The 17315-nt window shown below is 50.0% G+C and overlaps 1 protein-coding gene across 6 annotated transcripts in view; it reads left to right on the forward strand.

The window, feature by feature from the left end:
- Positions 1–14219, forward strand: part of ASCC2 (activating signal cointegrator 1 complex subunit 2) — a gene marked incomplete at both ends in the record, with an annotated part of 33311 nt that extends 19092 nt beyond the window's left edge. For 3 of the 6 annotated variants that reach the window (XM_084253398.1, XM_084253400.1, XM_084253403.1), the window contains 12 exons: positions 250–324; positions 756–863; positions 1063–1131; positions 1297–1371; positions 2647–2827; positions 4121–4335; positions 5249–5368; positions 11467–11560; positions 11646–11776; positions 12377–12476; positions 13497–13576; positions 14048–14219. In XM_084253398.1, the coding sequence (XP_084109524.1) occupies positions 250–324; positions 756–863; positions 1063–1131; positions 1297–1371; positions 2647–2827; positions 4121–4335; positions 5249–5368; positions 11467–11560; positions 11646–11776; positions 12377–12476; positions 13497–13576; positions 14048–14219 (1420 nt within the window). The remainder of the gene's footprint in view (positions 1–249; positions 325–755; positions 864–1062; positions 1132–1296; positions 1372–2646; positions 2828–4120; positions 4336–5248; positions 5369–11466; positions 11561–11645; positions 11777–12376; positions 12477–13496; positions 13577–14047) is intronic. The other 3 variants (XM_084253399.1, XM_084253401.1, XM_084253402.1) reach the window with 2 other exon arrangements.
- Between the last annotated feature and the right edge of the window lie 3096 nt (positions 14220–17315).

Below are 17315 nucleotides of genomic sequence, written 5' to 3' on the forward strand. Positions count from 1 at the left end.
TGGGCCTTGGTTTCCCATCTGAATGGGGAACACAACCATAGATCATGAGACTAGAAGCTCTTCCTGGGAGTCCTGGCAGGTCAATCTGGGTGAACTCAGGAAAGAGCCAGGATGGTTCCAATGAATTTATGGTGACAACTTGGGAACAAGAAAGGGGCCTTCTTGCATTCTTGGGTTTGCTTTGATTTTCTAACAAAGTGTGCTATTTATGAACTAATGCAACCTTTTTACCCATGTGTGCCTCCACAGAATAGCCTCCTTTTATGAAATAGCAATTCCTGAACTGGAGTCTGCAATTAAGAAGAGGAGACTTGAAGATAGCAAGTAAGGAAGGGATGAAACTAAGAATGCTAGTTTAGGGGAGAGAGACCTGAGCACCAGCCCTGCCTTCTCAGGGCTTCAATATCCACGGCTGTAAGACAAGGGGGCAGGACCAAGGACCATGCAGCTTCTGGCTTGTGTGTTCCTACCCAGCAGTCTTCTGAGACATCTAAACCATTCCCCTTCAGCTCTTGCTCCAAGCTCTTATTAACCAGCCCACTGATTCCAAACTCACTGTTTGAACTGAGAAGGAATCCTGGAACCAGCCAGGCACTCAGGGCCTGTAGCCTTTTGCCTACTTTTGGCCTACTATCTACAGTAAACTGTGAACCCTGCTCAGCCCTGGGGAGGGGCACCTATAGCTGCTGAGAATAATTGCCCTTGGTGCCTTTTTGTCTCCAAATCTCTTTGCTTTTTCCCTCTGCTCTTCAAAGGTTGTTAGGTGACCTCTGGCAAAGGCTGTCCCATTCCAGGAAGAAACTATTGGAGATTTTTCACATTCTCATGAACCAGATCTGCCTTCTCCCTGTCCTTGAAAGCAGGTAAGCCCATGGGAGCCACCCAAGTCCAGCAGGGGTACTTCCCTCACTTAATCTGCCCCCTCATTTGCTCCAGGGTGGCTGAAATGAGATGGGAAACCTCAAAAAATGTCTTTCCTCCATTTGGCCACAGGCCTTGCAGAGGGATGGGGAAAGGGGTCATCTGCGTTGAGGGGATTCATTTCCTGGTGTTTTGTTCCAGCTGTGACAACATTCAGGGCTTCATCGAAGAGTTCCTTCAGATCTTCAGCTCCTTGCTGCAGGAGAGAAGGTGAGTATAGCTAAGCTGCAACCAGCAGTGGAATAGGCCTGAGACTCTCCCACCTGTCCCTGTGAGGCCCCACATACTAGGTGGAGCTGCTGTTCTATGCTCACCATGGGCTGCAGACACATGGAGAGAGCCAGCCCTGTCTCTCATCTGCGCTCTGTCCTGCAGGTTCCTCCGGGACTATGATGCCCTCTTCCCTGTGGCTGATGATGTCAGCTTACTGCAGCAGGCCTCTTCAGTCTTGTATCCTTCCACCGCCGCTTCTGGGATGGGGCCTGGCTTCACCAGGTTGGAGATGGGCTTCTGGGACCTAGAATGAAGGTTTAGCCCCAGGACACATGGGTCAGCCAGCTTTTCCTAGAGGCCTGCCAAGGCCCCAGCCCGAGTCTAGAGAAGATGACTACTCTGATCCTTGAGGCAAAAGAGGTACAGTCCTGCTTTCTCTAGACTCTCATTGAGCACCTGGGCCTGTGTGACCAAGAATGGTTCAGCCCTGCCATCATGGACCTCACTGCAGGAGGAGAGGCTCACAAGTAAACAGGCAAGCCTAATGCAGCAGAACTTGGGGCAGGGGTGTTAGACAGAAGTGATGGCCAAGCTAAAAACAGCAGAAGGAATAGGAGCTGGCCAAGCCCTGAGCTAAGTGTCCCTGTGGACGGAGGACAGAGAGTGGGCCCATCTGAGGGGTGCATAGCGTATCTGTTAGTCACAAGGTGGGGCTCAGAGGAAGGAATCTAGTGGAAGAGGGATTAGGATGTGACAGATGAACTGGGGGCAAGCAGACTTGCTTGGCCCTGGGTGATGCTCACTAAGAAGTTTGGGCTCTGCCCTGCAAGGATTGGGTAGCCATGAGAGTATGAAGCAGGGGATGATGAGGTGGTTTATACTTTGGAAAAGCTCTGGGCCAGTTTGGGGAATGGAGTTACCTGGGGCCTTTGTGAGGCCTGGGAGCCCATGAGGATGCTTTTGCTGGCATCCAGGCATGGCCAGTGGGGTTTGGATTAGAAGTGGAATGAGAGAGTCTAGGGTAACTCCCAGATATCTAACTTGGCAGTGTCCACGATGGTCGAAAGGGAAGAGGGCCAGGGGCCATTTTAATGATTGGGACAGGTTGCTGAGTCCTGCCTCAGTAACAACTTGTGGGCCCCCAGCCCTTGCAGGAGGCGTTCAGCTGGTTGGACAGGAAGCCCAGTGACAACGCTCTCAATAGACCCTCTTGCCAGTGGTCGTTATAGAGGAGGAGCTGCTGGCTTCTCCAAATAACATGTCCCAGGACACTCTGATACCAGCCCCTGGCCCTGTGTTAACCCAGAGCTGCTTTCTACTGAGTAGTGGCCAGTGTGGCTGTGGTCTGCCCAGGTGCCTATGACAGCCCCTGGGCATAGCCCCAATGGCCCCTGTCAAAAACCCTGTGTCAGATGCTGGGAAGGGATTGAGAAATTATACTTCCTCAGAGCTGGGGAGGCAGACAGGGCTGTGGCCCCTGAGAGAGAGAGACACCTTAACATGTCCTCATAGGGACGAGACGCGAACTGCCTACATCTTACAGGCAGTCGAAAGTGCATGGGAAGGGGTAGACCGACAGAAGGCCACTGTTGCTAAAGACCCACCCGCTACTGCCGAGGACCCTAATGGGATCATGGTGACAGCAGAGCCAGTCCGTGGAATATCACATCCAGAGAACTCAGAGGAAGAGGAGGTGTGTGTCTGGAGTGGCACTTTCCCTGCTTCCCCCACCCCTTCTGGCCCATCTTAGAGCTTGGGATAGCAGGAAACGTCCCTTCTTAGTTTCTATACTCACGGAGCAAGGTTTCTTCTGGAATTGACAGCTTCAAGCTGCTTTTTGCAGCTGAGGTACACTAAACTGGATGTGAGGAAAGAGCAAGTCACTTTAGTTGGCAAAGCCTCAGTTTCCCTTTTATAAAATGAAGTGATGATGCCTTTTTCATGGAAATCCTTCTTGGCACACTCCTCTGAAAGATTACAGTGGCGCTGCTTTTGTTGTGGCGGGGAACAATGCCTAGTTTCACTGCTTGGCTCCCTAGAAGCCCCTCCAGTGAACAAGTTTGGAAACCTCTGATCTAGAGCTTTCCCTCAAGGCTTTTTCAGAACTCGCTGCGTCTGTGGCTGAACTGATTGATCACTGAGCCCAGGACTCTTCCCTGCTTGTTGGGAGCAGCATGATAGTGACTAAGAGCACACAGTCTCTGGAGTCTGGCAGCTTCTGCCTCTTGCCAGCTGTGTGGCCTTCAGCACAACCATCACATTGAGCCTTGGTTCCTTATCTATAGCTGATGATAGTCACTGCCCCACCTCCCAGAGGTGGATGGGATTTCCAGATCCACTGTGTGGAGCACTCTGAAGCCAGAGGGCCTTGGAGAATAAAAATCTCCTCCCCCTTTTCTACCCCCTTTCCCATTTGGCTTCTTATTTGACTCATAGAGGGTTTTTATTGACTTTTTGACTTGTGTTTTTCCGTACATGAAAGGCCTAACAAGATTAAGTCACATTGAGCAGTATATAAACTGAATCCCCCTTGAATAAATTATGTGAAAAGATATAATTAATTTCTACACAGGCCAGATCTGGTGGTTGCTGTTTCCTACCAGCCTCAGCCATGAGCCTGTTAGAGCTGGAAAACTGCCTGATCGTAGGCCCCATGACTGTTTATGGAGTGCTTAGTCTGTGTGCATTTGAAACAATCCCGTGGTGGGTGGTAGTATGCCCATTTTTTTAAAGGAGGAAACTGAAGTTCAGAGAGGGGAAGTGCCCTGCCCAAAGTCACACAGCCAGAAGTAGCTCAGCCATTTAGTCACAGGGCCCCTTTATCAGAGGTGAGGAAATGGAGGCTCCAAGAGAAACTTGAGTCACTTGGCCAGGTGCCTTGGCAAGGAGGGGCAGGGCTGGGACTAAGTCCAGAGCTGTTTGGAGCCTGTTGACCTATCACCTGCTTGGCCCAGCCTTCCCCTCCTTCATGCCGCTCTCCTCACAGTGCCTGGGGGCGGCTGCTGCCCTGGGCCCCCCTGTATGTGGCGTGGAGCTGGACTCCCTCATCTCTCAAGTGAAGGACCTGCTGCCAGACCTTGGTGAGGGTTTCATCCTGGCCTGCCTGGAACACTACAGCTATGACCCGGAGCAGGTGATCAACAACATCCTGGAGGAGCGGCTGGCCCCTGCCCTCAGCCAGCTGGACCACAGCCTAGACAGGTGGGAGAGACAGGTGGGAGGAGGCTCGCTGCGTCCAGCCTGCTTGAGGGCACTGCTTTGGGGCCCCTTGCCGGGGGCCCTTGCCAGAGGCCCTTCTAGCTCTTTTGCTTCCCACTCTTCTTTCCCTTATGTCCCAGGACTCAGCTTGCTTTCCCTTCCCCAAAGCAGTGTTTCCCAACCATTTAAACTACTGTCCTCTTTGAGAGGACATGGTAACCTTAGGTCCCTTAGGAGGTTCTCACATGCCCCCTGCAGGGCAGAGAAGGTGCTTAACTGGACATCCTTGCTATACCTTGTGGGAGACCACTTAGAGAGAGACACGGGATGTGACAAAGGGGTTGCAGAGCCCCTCAGAGCTCCAGAGTTGCTGGCCTGCCCCTGCCATTGCCACCTTCCTGAGGGAGAATGACCACAGCATCTTACTTCCTTCACTCCTACCCTTTCTGAGTTTGGCCCACTACAGAAATGAATGTAGGATATATATTCACAAATATCAATGAATAAATGATATTTATTGAATGAGTGAATGAAGTTAGCTCTGTCCCTTTTGGACAAATTGCTCAGCCTTTCTGTGCCCATTTTACAGATGAGAATAATAAGGCCAAAAAAGATTGATTAACCTATGACCACCTACCTTATAGGACTGTTGTGATATTAAATGAGAGGAGGAACTTGTATGAAACAGAAAAAGAGCCCGTGTGAGTGGCATGTGGAACCAGGGGGGTTGCTTTGTTTGGAATGTGACTGCATACTGGCAGGGCCCAGGTAGAGGCAGTATTTTTAAATTGTGTCCCAGGTGTGGCTGTCAAAGGGGAGTGGAGAATCTGAAGGCTATAAATGAAGGAGAAAGTAAGGCACAGGTAGGTGTCAGCTGATGAAGCCCCCTGAAATTGATTTCCTTGCCTCCCTCTAGACAGGTGAAACCAGACCCAACACCTCTGCTGACATCTCGTCATAACATCTTCCAGAATGATGAGTTTGATGTGTTCAGCAGGGACTCAGTGGACCTGAGCCGGGTACACAAGGGCAGGAGGTGAGTACAGTGGGCTGGCTGCAAGGTTCCAGGAACCCCCAATTCTGTAAGTCCAGAGAGGAATTGAGAGAAACTAAGGGCCTCATCTTACAGAACTGGCCTGTGTGTTTTAGAACAGTCCCAGTAGCTCCCAGCAGATGAGGCAGCTTCTCTTATGATTTAGCTTCACTTACACACAGGTTAGTTTCCAGTGAGTCCTCTTGTTGATAGGAAACGGTCACCAGGGCCGAATCTGTCCCTCTCTTGCCTTCTCATATCCTTTGAGGTGTTGACCATTGAATCGCTGAATAGTAATACAGGGCAGTGCTTCCCAGAGCTGTTCCTCGACCTGCTTTTTTTTTTTTTTTTTTTAAGATTTATTTATTTATGTATACAAGAGCTGGGGTACTGGCCAGAGATGCGGGGATAGGGTGGTGAGAGGATTCACCAGAGACAGAGTAGGGAGCAGAACAGGCAGACTAATTGAAATACACTGCGAGGGGAGCAGCAGGAGAGACAGGAAAGGTCTGCTGCGCCATATGGTTTAATCCGTGGCCTGCCTGGAATCGAACTTGTGCTGCAGAGGCTACAGATTGCTTCATAGTGTGGTGCTTAACCCCTTGCGTCACCAGGGAGGCCCCCTAGACCTGCTTTTTTCTAGTTTGTGAGAAAAATGAGAAAATTAAAGACCTGTACTGAGCAAGTTTTTCAGAAGGTGAATATATTACATTTAAAGACTTTTCTACTTATTTTCAGTTTATCTCCTTCCTACGTTTTTGGCATTGAGAACTCCATTCATAATTTATTCGTTAGTTCAACAAATATTTGCTCGATGCTTATGGCATTCTAGGTTCTGGATTTATTAAGTGCTGGGATGTAATGGGAATGAAACAGACATAGCCCATGCCCACGTGGAGTTTGCACTAATCAATTCATCAAACAAGCAATGTAAAATTGCAAATATAGCAGGTACTGCAAGGTGGAGGTCTGCATCTTGCTCAAACCTCTTGTAGGGGCTTTAGTCCAGACAGGAAGGCTCCTTCGAGGAAATAATAAGGGTGAAACCAAGAGTAGAAGGATGAGGAAATGTCAGTTCTGCAAAGAGGAGTGTTGGGGGAGGAAAATCTTTCCAAGCAGAGTGAACATCAGGGCCAGTAGCCCCAAGAACATGAGGAGCAGCACATTTTGTGTTTTGGAAAGATGGCCTGGTTTTGGAGACCCATCAGAGGGGCCAAGAGTCAGCAGTCATGGTGTAGAGTGTGACATGGTAGAGACTGACAAAGATGTGATGACATTATGCTACTCCCTAAAGTTTCTCTAAATGTTGGTTCACAGAATCCAGAAATCTAGTGAGTACTGGAGATAGCAAATCTCAGAGACGGGAGGGGACTTGTTCTGTTCTTGTGACACAAGCCCCAGTGGCAGAAGTGCAGGTTGCTGCTTCAGCGAGGGACCCATGCTGTTCTCCCTCCCCGGGACCATCCAGGGCTGGAAGCTTGGCTGACCGAGGCTGGGGAAGCAGGTGCAGGGCAGCTCTGAAGTCATCTGGCTAGCTGGACAGGAAGCAATTGCAAACTGCTTAGTCACACATGTTGTGACATCCTCAGCTCCCAGGCTGGAGGTGTAATCTTGCATCGGTGGCCTCCGTTCCAGACCAGAATGATCCTTGACAAATCCCAATGTGGGGTGAAGGGCAGATGAGGAAGGCTATGCTCCCTGCTTATAGGGGCTGCCAGACAAAGAGCCTGGGTGGCAGATGTTTGCTGAACTCATTATGCTGGGTAGCCCAGGGGCTGGGGACAGCAAAGCAGTAAAGCCTCTGTTCATGTGTTCATTATTTATTCATTCAGCAAATATTTATTAAGTGATTTACTTGCACCAGATCCTATACCAGACACCAGGGAGACAAGGTGAGCAGGACAGCCAGGCTTCACCCTCAGACAACTCAGAGACCGTAAATAAGACTGAGACCATTAAATAAGCAGCAACAGTGTGGTATCTTAGTGGGGATACCTATCTTAATCTGGGCAGGGCTGAGGGCCTCAGGGCTATGGGTCCTGTCATTAGGGAGCACATAAGAAATTAAGTAGCACAAAGCACATCACAATTGTTAAAATGTTATGTGTTATTAAATCAGCTGGAATTTACTCAGTGGCTCAGGTAATATAGAAATCTACTCCCTACATGGCAGGGAGTAGCAAGGCAGGGCAGTCCAGGCTTGGTTAAGCTGTGAAGCAGCCACATTATCAAGGGTGCCTTTCTTCCCTCTCCCAGAGCTGGTTCCCTCAAGGCTGCTGAGTGGCCTCCACTGTTTCAGCTGTGAATAAGGTGGGTTGCCTGACTCCTTTGAACTGAACAGGGGTGCCTAGGAAGATAAGTGTTCTTCATCAAAAAAGGTTCTATGGCCAAAATTCTCTGTATTCTGCCTCTTGAAGAGTTGCAGGACACATTGGCACATTCAAAGCTCTGACAAGTCCTGCAGTAAAAGAAAGGATTCACCAGCAGGTACCAGGTCTACTTCTGCTCATCACCTTATTTCATCTTCACGGCTACCCTGAGATCTAACAATTAGGGACTTGACTGGTCACATAGCACAGGAAGCAGCAGAGCAGACTTGAGTCAGGAGACCTGGGTTCTGGCCCTGGCTCTGCTCTGTGTTACCTTTGTGGGAGGGGACAGGGGTTGCTCTCCCTCTCTGAATCCCCTAGCCCTACCTGGAAAGGAAGGGTTTATTGCCTCTGCAGGCCATTTAGAAGTTAAAAAATGGGAGATACCCCCTTGAGGGCCAGTTTCAAGTGGTCCTTGAAGGGTAGGCTGAGTGAGGAGAGGAAAGGTGGCTAGACTTCAGGGGAGTCTGTGTCTTCCCTGGGCTTGCTGCCATCTTATAGGAGGCTGATGAAGCAACCTGTACCAAACATATTCTCTAAAGCCATGTTGCTTACTTTCCAGATTTGCCTGAAGTTCTGGCCCTCAGGTAATTCTATCTTTGATTTTCTTTTTCTTCTGACTCTAAATAGGGTCATGATGCCGATGCTCAGGCCAACAGGATCAACTGTTTCTACCAGTGTCTTCTCACTGGGTCTGGCTGGGGTGGGCAGAGTAGGCCTGGCTTCTCTGTCTGATCTTGCTAGGGAGCAACATACCCAGAAGTGACACAGCGCAAAAAAACTGCCTGACTGCCCAAAATTGGGTACAAGGAGGATCAAGGGCATAGAATGTGACACCTCTGAGTCATCCTTGCTCCCTTGGCCCAGTACAGATCATGGCATGAAGTAGGCCTTCAGGAAATGTGTGTTGAGTGAATGGCTATGCGCCAACCAGTGGCAGCAATCCCTAAGACCAGCTTGGGCCCCTTTCATGATCTCTCCAGCCTTCAGCCTGGTAAAGAGAGCTAGGTCAGGGCTACAATCAATCACAGGCCCCTTTCCTGGTCAATGTGAAGAATTACTGTGGATTAAAATTTTTCCTGGTCCAGATCGAACAGCCCTCAACCATAGAACTTCTGTTAACCCTTCTCCAGACTCCTGGCTAGATCCCAGGAGCCAGAGTTCTTTTCATCTTTGTGTTGCAGGGCATGCTTGCCGCCCTTCAGCACATTTCATCTTGGTTGCCATTTGCCTGTCTGTCTCATGTGAATTCCATGAGAGCAGATCCATATCTTACTCACTCTTTTCTGATTTTCTCCCCAACTCAGCCTTAGTACCTTAGCTTGTGTGTGGTAGGCCCTTAGAAAAACTGTTGCAAGAAGCCAAATCCTAACCCTCCACTCTGGGAGCTGTAATTCTAACCTGCCCAGGCTCCCAGGCAGACAGCCCTATAGACTCATACACTTGCCCCTTTCTGCAACAAAAGGCAGTTAATAGAAGATTTTTATGGAAGCTGCGTGACTTTGTGTCTCCTTTCCACCCCTCCCCCATACATTCCAGAGACCCGATTTCACAGCTAAGCTGGATTTTCTTGCCTGGCATCTCATATTGATTTTCCCCTTCAGGGCTAGAAACTACATTCCACAGGCCCATCTTGTGTCTGACAAGCCAACTTTTTCTACGGATTTGCAAAGTCACGAGCCAGATGTCCCCACCGTGACTGTGCTACAGTCTGCTGAGTTCCCAAACACATCCTCTCCTCCCCACAGTACCCAAGTTTCCTCATCTGCAATATGGCAGGAGTTGAACTTCTAGAGTTTTTCTTCCAATGCAATGACATGAAAGAGCAAAGTGTATGTAGAACAGTTAGTGTTGGGAAAGGATGTCCTGAACAAACTCCGCAAACACAGGTTTTATGGACTCCACCCCCACCGCAGACAAAAGAGACCCAAGACACCAAGGACTACAAATCCCATAGTGTCATCACCATCGAAGGGAGGATTGTTGGGAACTGAGGGTGGAATTAAGCAGCCAGGCTTGGTATATAACCAGACTTGTGTGCCTTGGGGGTTGCTGGCCTTCAGCGTACTTTTGGGATCCCAGTTCAGCAGAACTGGTAGGATGCATTCATATCTCTCTCTCCCACCCCCTCTTTCTTCCACTCTTCCTCCCTCCCTGGGTTCTTCCTCTCTGCTTTTCCCCTTCTTGTAAATTAACCCTTTATTAACCTTTTTGTGTGTATCTACAGTTGAGTCTTATTATAAGTCCCTTTTCAGCACCCAGGTGAGGACTCACACTCAGGCCAATCCATTTCACATCGGTTGCCCTGTAACAATAGGGGTCAACTGTGGTAAAATGGCAGTGCAAGGAAGAGGCCAGGGCCTCTCTTCCCCTCTTAATATCCAGAAGTCCCCTGGAGCACCCCAATAAGAAAAACGTATTTGACCTTGCTATTTTTTTTAAAGATTTATTTAGTTATTTATGCAAGCACTGGGTATAGTCAGAAGCACGGGAGGATGAGAGAATTCACCAGAGCCAGAGCGGGGAGCAGAGCAGGCAGAAGGACCGAAGTACACTGCTGGGGGGAGCAGCGGGCGGCAGGAGAGGTCTGCGCGCCATGTGGGACCCTCCTCCAGTGGCTGGGGAGCAGCCAGGGATCTAACCGGCGCTGCAGAGGCTGCGGGCAGCTTCGCAACCCAGCGCTCAACCGCTGCGCCACCGGGGAGGCCCTTGACCTTGCTATTTTTTTAAAAAAGATTCGATTTTATTTATTTTTGCATGAAAGACTGGGGTGTAGGCCAGAGGTATGGGGGTGAGAGGATTCACCAGAGACAGAATGGGGAGCAGAACAGGCAGACTGACTGAAATACACTACTGAGGGGCGCAGCGGGCGAGACAGAAGAGGTCTGCTGTGCCATGTGGGTCAGCACCCTGGCTGGGGATTGAGCTCAGGCACTGCAGAGGACTGTCAGGGTGATAGAGCTGAGACTTAATGCCTAGGCCATCAGGGAGGCCCCCTTGCTTTCTTAAATGTTTGTTTTTTAGAAAGATTCAAATAACCTTAGGTGCCTCCTCAGAGTAACCATTGTCATTTGGCTGGGCACTCACTAGTCCTTTCCCCAGTGTGTTTGCATGCATAGCTGCGTATGTGTTCAGGAAACAGAGACTTGGTCTGGTTTGCTTTCTGCTTGTTGTACAGATGGGCTCATACTGTGCGTTTTTCTGTAGCTTGCTTTTTTCTCGGGTGTTAGTCTTAGAATTCTTTCTCTGTCAGCACAAACAGATCAATGTCATTCTTGAGAACTGCCGCCCAGCATTCTGTAATACAGATGTGGGACAGAGCATTTGGCTGTCTCATTTGTGATGGTCATTGCATCACAAATTACTTCCCCTTTTCCACTGGTACAAACAATGCTAAGAAAAAAATCCCCTGTGGGACCTCTTTGTGCTCATGGCCAGCATTTTTCTAGAATGGACACCTCAGAGAGGAATTTCTTGGTCAAAAAGTGGGCTACCAGCTGCTCCCGGGATGCCAAAGGAGCAAGTGGCTGGACCCATTCACTTGGACCCTCTGCAGCAGTGAGACTCCCAGCCTCCCACACGCCCCTTGTGCTGGGTGTCAGTTGTCTCAGTTTGTGTCAGCCTGAGCGGGAGAGAGGTGAGCCCATGGGTTCTCTGGACCCTTATACTCCACAGTCTTCAAAGCCTGATAGTTTTCCTTCTTCTCTCCTCACTGTTCTATCTCAATGTCAGGAAGGAGGCGAACACTCGGAAACTGCTGAACGACAAGCGGGAGGTGGCAGCACAGCGGCAACGCTATGAGCAGTACAGCGTGGTGGTGGAGGAGGTAGGGTGTAAGGCCGCTGGGCCAGGCTGGGTGGAGGAGACCATGGACCCCGGGCCCCTCCCACCAACACTTCCGCTGTTTGCAGGTGCCGCTGCAGCCAGGTGAGAGCCTGTCTTACCGGGGTGACGACTATGAGGATGAGTATGATGACACCTACGATGGCAACCAGGTGGGCGCCAATGATGCCGACTCGGATGATGAGCTCATCAGTCGCAGGTGAGGCTTTCCAGTGGGGCGGCAGAGAGCAGGATTCCAGGGGCAGGCGGCTCTTGGCCCCCGGGCCTCTCCCAGAGCCTTTTGTTTGTACAGATGGGAATGCCAAGGACCTGATCACATAAGCCAGGCAGTGGCAGAACCAGGGCCCAAACCCAGGCCTCCTAACTCCTAGTCCAGTGCTCCTTCCACCCCCAACCCTTGGCTGGTTGGTCCAACCCCTCCCTGAGTGGGACAGCATTTATTTGGTTTCATGCAGTGGTTTTACCTTTTTCTTTTTAATTGTAGAAAACTTACCCCAGTGGAATTTTATGGAAATTCCCCAATACAGATAAAAGCAGAAATGTCCTGACTAGAGAGGACTGGACACTGCCCGCCTCCACTCCAGCTTAGCCTCCCCTAAGCCCCAACAGACACTAAGACCCTCAAAGAGTCCAGGGGCTGGAGCAAAACTAGTTCATGAAAAGCACTTTGGGTTTTCCTGGCCTCCTTAGCCAGTCCCCCTCATGGGAAGGCCCTTTTGCTCAGCTGGATTCCCTCCTTCTTGAGGGAATTTCCCAGTTTAATCTAATCTTTGATCTCACTTTTTCTGTGGCCCCTCAGGCCCTTCACCATCCCTCAGGTGCTGAGAACCAAAGTGCCCAGAGAAGGGCAGGAGGAGGAGGAGGACAATGAGGAGGAGGTGGATGAAGAGGCCCCCAAGGTACCTCTTGGCAGGTGGCAGTGGTGGGGGTGGCAGATGAAGGGAGGATGCAGTTCCAAAGGGTATAGTGGGAGCAATGTGCCCCTCCAGTATTTGGCCTCAAGGCAGCCCCATCTTCACTGCCCCCTTCGAGGCCATATGTGTGCTTGGAGAGCTTATAGTTTTTAGCTCACCTCTGCTGCCCGGTGAGGGCCCAGGGGACAGATCAGAGAAGGGCCTTGGAGCTGCGGGGTTCATTAGGCCCAGGAGCCTGAGGGCCAAGTAAAGAACAGCTTTCAACTGCTGTGCCCAGGATGGCAATTCTTAAAATTAGAGAAGACTTATAACTCAAGGGCTTTGAAGGTCATCTGGAAAATTCTATTTTTCAGCAGCTAAACTTTTTCTTCAAGTGGAATCTTAGCACCTCAACATATAAAAAGGTTAAAAGTGGATTGAGAGAGGTGGCAGCCTGAGGTCCCCAGAGCCCCTCGCACCCTCCCACCAGAGTGACAGATTCGGACATACCTGGGGCCAGGCCACCAAAGGAAATGAGTAATGGCATGGAAGACAGTTTTCAAGCGTGGGTATTCCCACAGCAGGTTACTGGTGTCACTGGAGTGAGAACCAGTCAGCTTCCAGGGGTGGCTTAGCTCTCAGGGCCCTATGTGACCTCTCATTTGGCCATCCTGGCCTTTCTCCTTTTGTCCCCATTTGTTGTCATCATTTCCCAACTGTAATGCTCTGGCCCCATCATGCCTGAAGCCTTTCCAGAAATCCTAGGTCGCTGTAGCTGCCTGCCCCTTAAGCAGGAGGTGGGAGGCACAGAGAAGGGGACTTCAAAAGGGAACCTTGGACCACAGCAAGCCCAGCTCCATTCTAGGGTGTTGCCCGGCCACACTTTTGCTCGACCCTCTCCCTACTGCTGGCATGGAGGTGTCAACAAGATTCAAGTGGTTGGCACTTGAAGACAACCTTTACCACGGCTCCGGGAAATGAGGCAACTCATAAGTCTAGATTTTTTTTCTCTCCTCCCCTCCACAGCCTGACCATTTTGTGCAGGACCCTGCAGTGCTGCGGGAGAAAGCAGAAGCCAGGCGCATGGCCTTCCTCGCCAGGAAGGGGTGAGCATTTTAAGCAGCTTTTTCTAATGGGAGGAGACCTATCTGGGGACAGCTCAGCCAACCACCCAATAAGCTCTTACAGAAACCCTAAATGTTTTTTGTGTATTAATTTAGTCCTCACAATGAATAGCTCTATGAAGTATCTACTACTGAGGTAACGGAGGCCCATCCCAAGACATCCTCCTGTCCTTGTTGTAGTCAGTGGTCAGGCCACTAGCTGGTCCTCTCCAAAGCTTAGCCAGGTGCCCATCCTCTTAGCCAAGGCTCAGAGAAACTCCAGGTACACGACTGGTTGGATCCCCAAGGTTATATCCCTGCCAGGTTCCACTTCTCCTCCCACCAGAAGTTGGGACATAGGTGTCCTGGACCAAACTATGGGTCCTCTCCCAGGGACCTCGAGGAAGAAATGGGCTCTTCCCATCAAAGCCTCTACTGGCTGATGGGCCCTCCTGGGCGTTGTTCCTCCTTTAGGTACCGTCATGACAGCTCTACAGCAGTGGCCGGCAACCCTCGGGGCCATGGGCAGAACCGGGAGACAACCCAGGAACGTAGGAAGAAGGAAGCCAATAAGGCAACACGAGCCAACCACAACCGGAGAACCATGGCCGACCGAAAGAGAAGCAAAGGGATGATCCCATCCTGAGGCCTCTGTGCCTGAGCCAGCAGCTGGGAGGCAGCAGCACCAGATCCTCCAGCTGCATTACCATTACCTGGGGTCTCCTGACCAGTTGGCCCCTGCCTGGGCCCCAGTTTCTACTCCACCCCTCAACAGCCTCAGCTTTGCAGCCCCTGAGAAGGCCGCCTCCTCATCCACCAGCCAGCCGTGAGCGCCTTCTTACAGAACACACAGTGCCTTATCCTACAGCAGAGGAACCTGTGGGGCCAGCAAGCAGGCAAAGGGGGCAGGGATAGAGCCCCAAGGCAAGCCCCTCGGATCTCGTGCAGCAAGATACCACTTCCCTTTTGCCCTGGACAGCAGGAACCTTGTATATTCAAAAACAGAGGCCTGCGAATAAAGTTTTTGACCCTCGAGCAATGATCCATGATGTGCAGTGACCCATCCCCCATTCTTCAGTGACAGCTGCCACCTGGGGAAGAAGAGGTCAAAATGATCACTGTGCTCTTTTCATCCACCTTTCGTTATTGCCTCTCCTGTTAACCCTCCTGATGTTCTGACTTGCTGTGTGACCCTGAGATCCCACTTCTCGGAGCCTCTGGTCCTGGCCTGTGGAAGGAAGGGCTGAGGGGGTGTGGCCATGGTTCTTCCTGTTACCTCATTCAGTCCCCCATGACCTCCACCCTAGGAGGAAGGTACTATGTTCAGCCCCATAGTACAGATGAGGAAGGTGAGGCACTGAGAGCTGAGATGTCTGCCCAGGCCATAGCCAGGAAGTGGCAGAACAGGGGTTGGATACTCAGTCTGACCTCTGACCTTGAGAGGGTTCTAGATGCCCACAAGTGGTGTCCTCTCCATCTCATAGTTGGCAAGAGGACACTTGCCCAGAGCAGAGCCAGTATCAGAACTTGGTGCCTCCTGCTTGTACATGCACTCTGTTAAACCCTTCAAAATTGAAGGGCCGGAGATGAGAAGAAATGAGATGTCACTGCCAAGTCCTGTTGAATTGAGTGGGACTTAGGCCGCTTCTCTCCAGCTCCCCTTCCAGGCATGGCCAACTGACTCCTGGCATGGCAGCAGCTGCCTGAACTCCCCACTCCCACAATGTTGCTGATTAATAGTGGATCAACAGTCAGGCCTTGGCTGGCCTGGCCTGGAGTCCGTCAGAGGAAGCCAGGTCCCCCTCCCGGCTAGACCTTGACAAATCACCCTAGATGCTAGTGCAATTTATTTGCACGTGGTTAGGATGAGCATCTGAAGCAGTAGGCAGACAGGCACTTGATGAATTGGTTTTCTTAGGTCAGCCCACACAAGTGAAAATCAATAGCAATTCCTCTGTCTCCAGCCAGTTCTCTTGGTGCCTTTGAGATGCAGAGCAGATGTGGGGGTGGTGTCATCTCACACTGCTGAATTAGCTGAGATCAGGCCTGGGTTAGACGTCCTGACAGGCAGCAGGAAGACTCTGTTTCCTCCCAGGGACATTTGCCTGGAAGTAAGCTCAGTGGCAGGACCCTGGTCCAAGCTCTTAGCCCTGGAACAAGGTGAATGGAAGAGTTGGGGGAGCTCCTGGGCTTTACCTGCCTTACCTGTTACTGTTTATACAGCCTCTCTCACCTACACTTTGTCATCTGTACCTCCCAACCACCAGAGTGGTGTGCAGGCTTCACATTAGCATCCTGAATTAAAGGACTGGGGAAGACAGAGGTAGTTTTTCCAAATATTCTGGAATGCAATGCCAGGTCAAACTTAGTCTCTGGTGAGGAACTGTGTACTTTTCAACCCTTTCAAGGTTGCTTTGCAAACAGCTCAGGGGGAATCCAGAATGGTGCTGGAAGGCACACCCGATCACTTCTTGGGAACTTTCCCATCTAAATGTCAGACTAGGTGAATGGTTTCCATTTTGTACCAATTAAATCCTCTGTGGAGGCCCTGAGGTTTAAGATGGGCCATTGCAGAAGTGTTAATAAGTGAAATGAACCCTGCCACTTGGTCACTGGGCCCCACCGCCCCAATACTGCTCCTAAGTAGGAATTTCTAAGTGCCTTCTCTGTACCCTGGCAGAGAACATGACTTACAGGCATTTCCAGGAAGTTTTTAAAGCCTGTGTCTCCGAGAGGACTTAAGACTTGAGTGTCTTTGTTTCTAGTCCATGAGTGGCAATGATGGTGGATGTGTTTGTTTTGAACAGTGCTTCTGTGGCTCTGTGAGGTGGGTGGGGAAGAGCTTATCACTCTTTATCAAAAGGGACTTGGGAGCCTAGGGAGGACAAGTAACTTGCCCAGAGCCCATGGCAAGTTAGCAGCAGAGTCTCGATGCAGATCTTTTCTGTGTGCCCCCCATAGCAGATGCAATCTAGAAGAATAAATGATTTGAGAAAACCTGCCTGCCCCTGCCACACCAGCTTAAATAATATAGATAAGGAAACAAAAGTGAACCCACTAAAAAGTCAGGGGCGGGGGGTTGCTCTATAACCCTTTAAAATGATGTCAATTACAAGACTTGTCGCAACTTGGAAACTAAATATTCAAGAATAAAATTTTTTAAAGAATAAATTTGAAAGCAGAATACATATGGCAATATGCCGCAATTGTGAAAATGTTTTTTAAAAATGCATACTGACCAAATCTAGAAGGGATTGTACATAAATGAAAAATGATGGTGAGAGCATGGGTGATGGTGGTGGTGAGACCATGGTGATTTGTAATAATAAAGCATTTACTGAGCTCTTGCCATAGCCAGAGTTTCTGGTGGGCTCTGTTCTTGTATTAGTGTGTTGAATTCTCACAAAGTAGGTACACATGAGGAAAGTAAGGTCAGAGAAGGTAGGTGACTTTCCCAAGGTTAGTAAGTGACCCGAGAAATTCAGTCCCAAGATTTTCTCCTAAAGCTCATACTCAATCCAGAATCCACCTGACATTCCTCCCTTTCCCCCACATCTGCATCTTTGTTGATGTTCTTACAAAAAAGGGGAAAAAATCCAAATAAGATAACTGCAGAACAAGAAGATAAGAAATCCCACTTTATCAGGCCAGAGTTATGATTCCAATTAAATATATGTTGGATGATCTGATATTCCACAGATCTCAGATGTTCTGTACCATTTTTTTCACTTCTGTTTTCAAA

Source organism: Talpa europaea (assembly GCF_964194135.1).
Source record: "Talpa europaea genome assembly, chromosome: 14".
NCBI classification, from domain to species: Eukaryota; Metazoa; Chordata; class Mammalia; order Eulipotyphla; family Talpidae; genus Talpa; species Talpa europaea.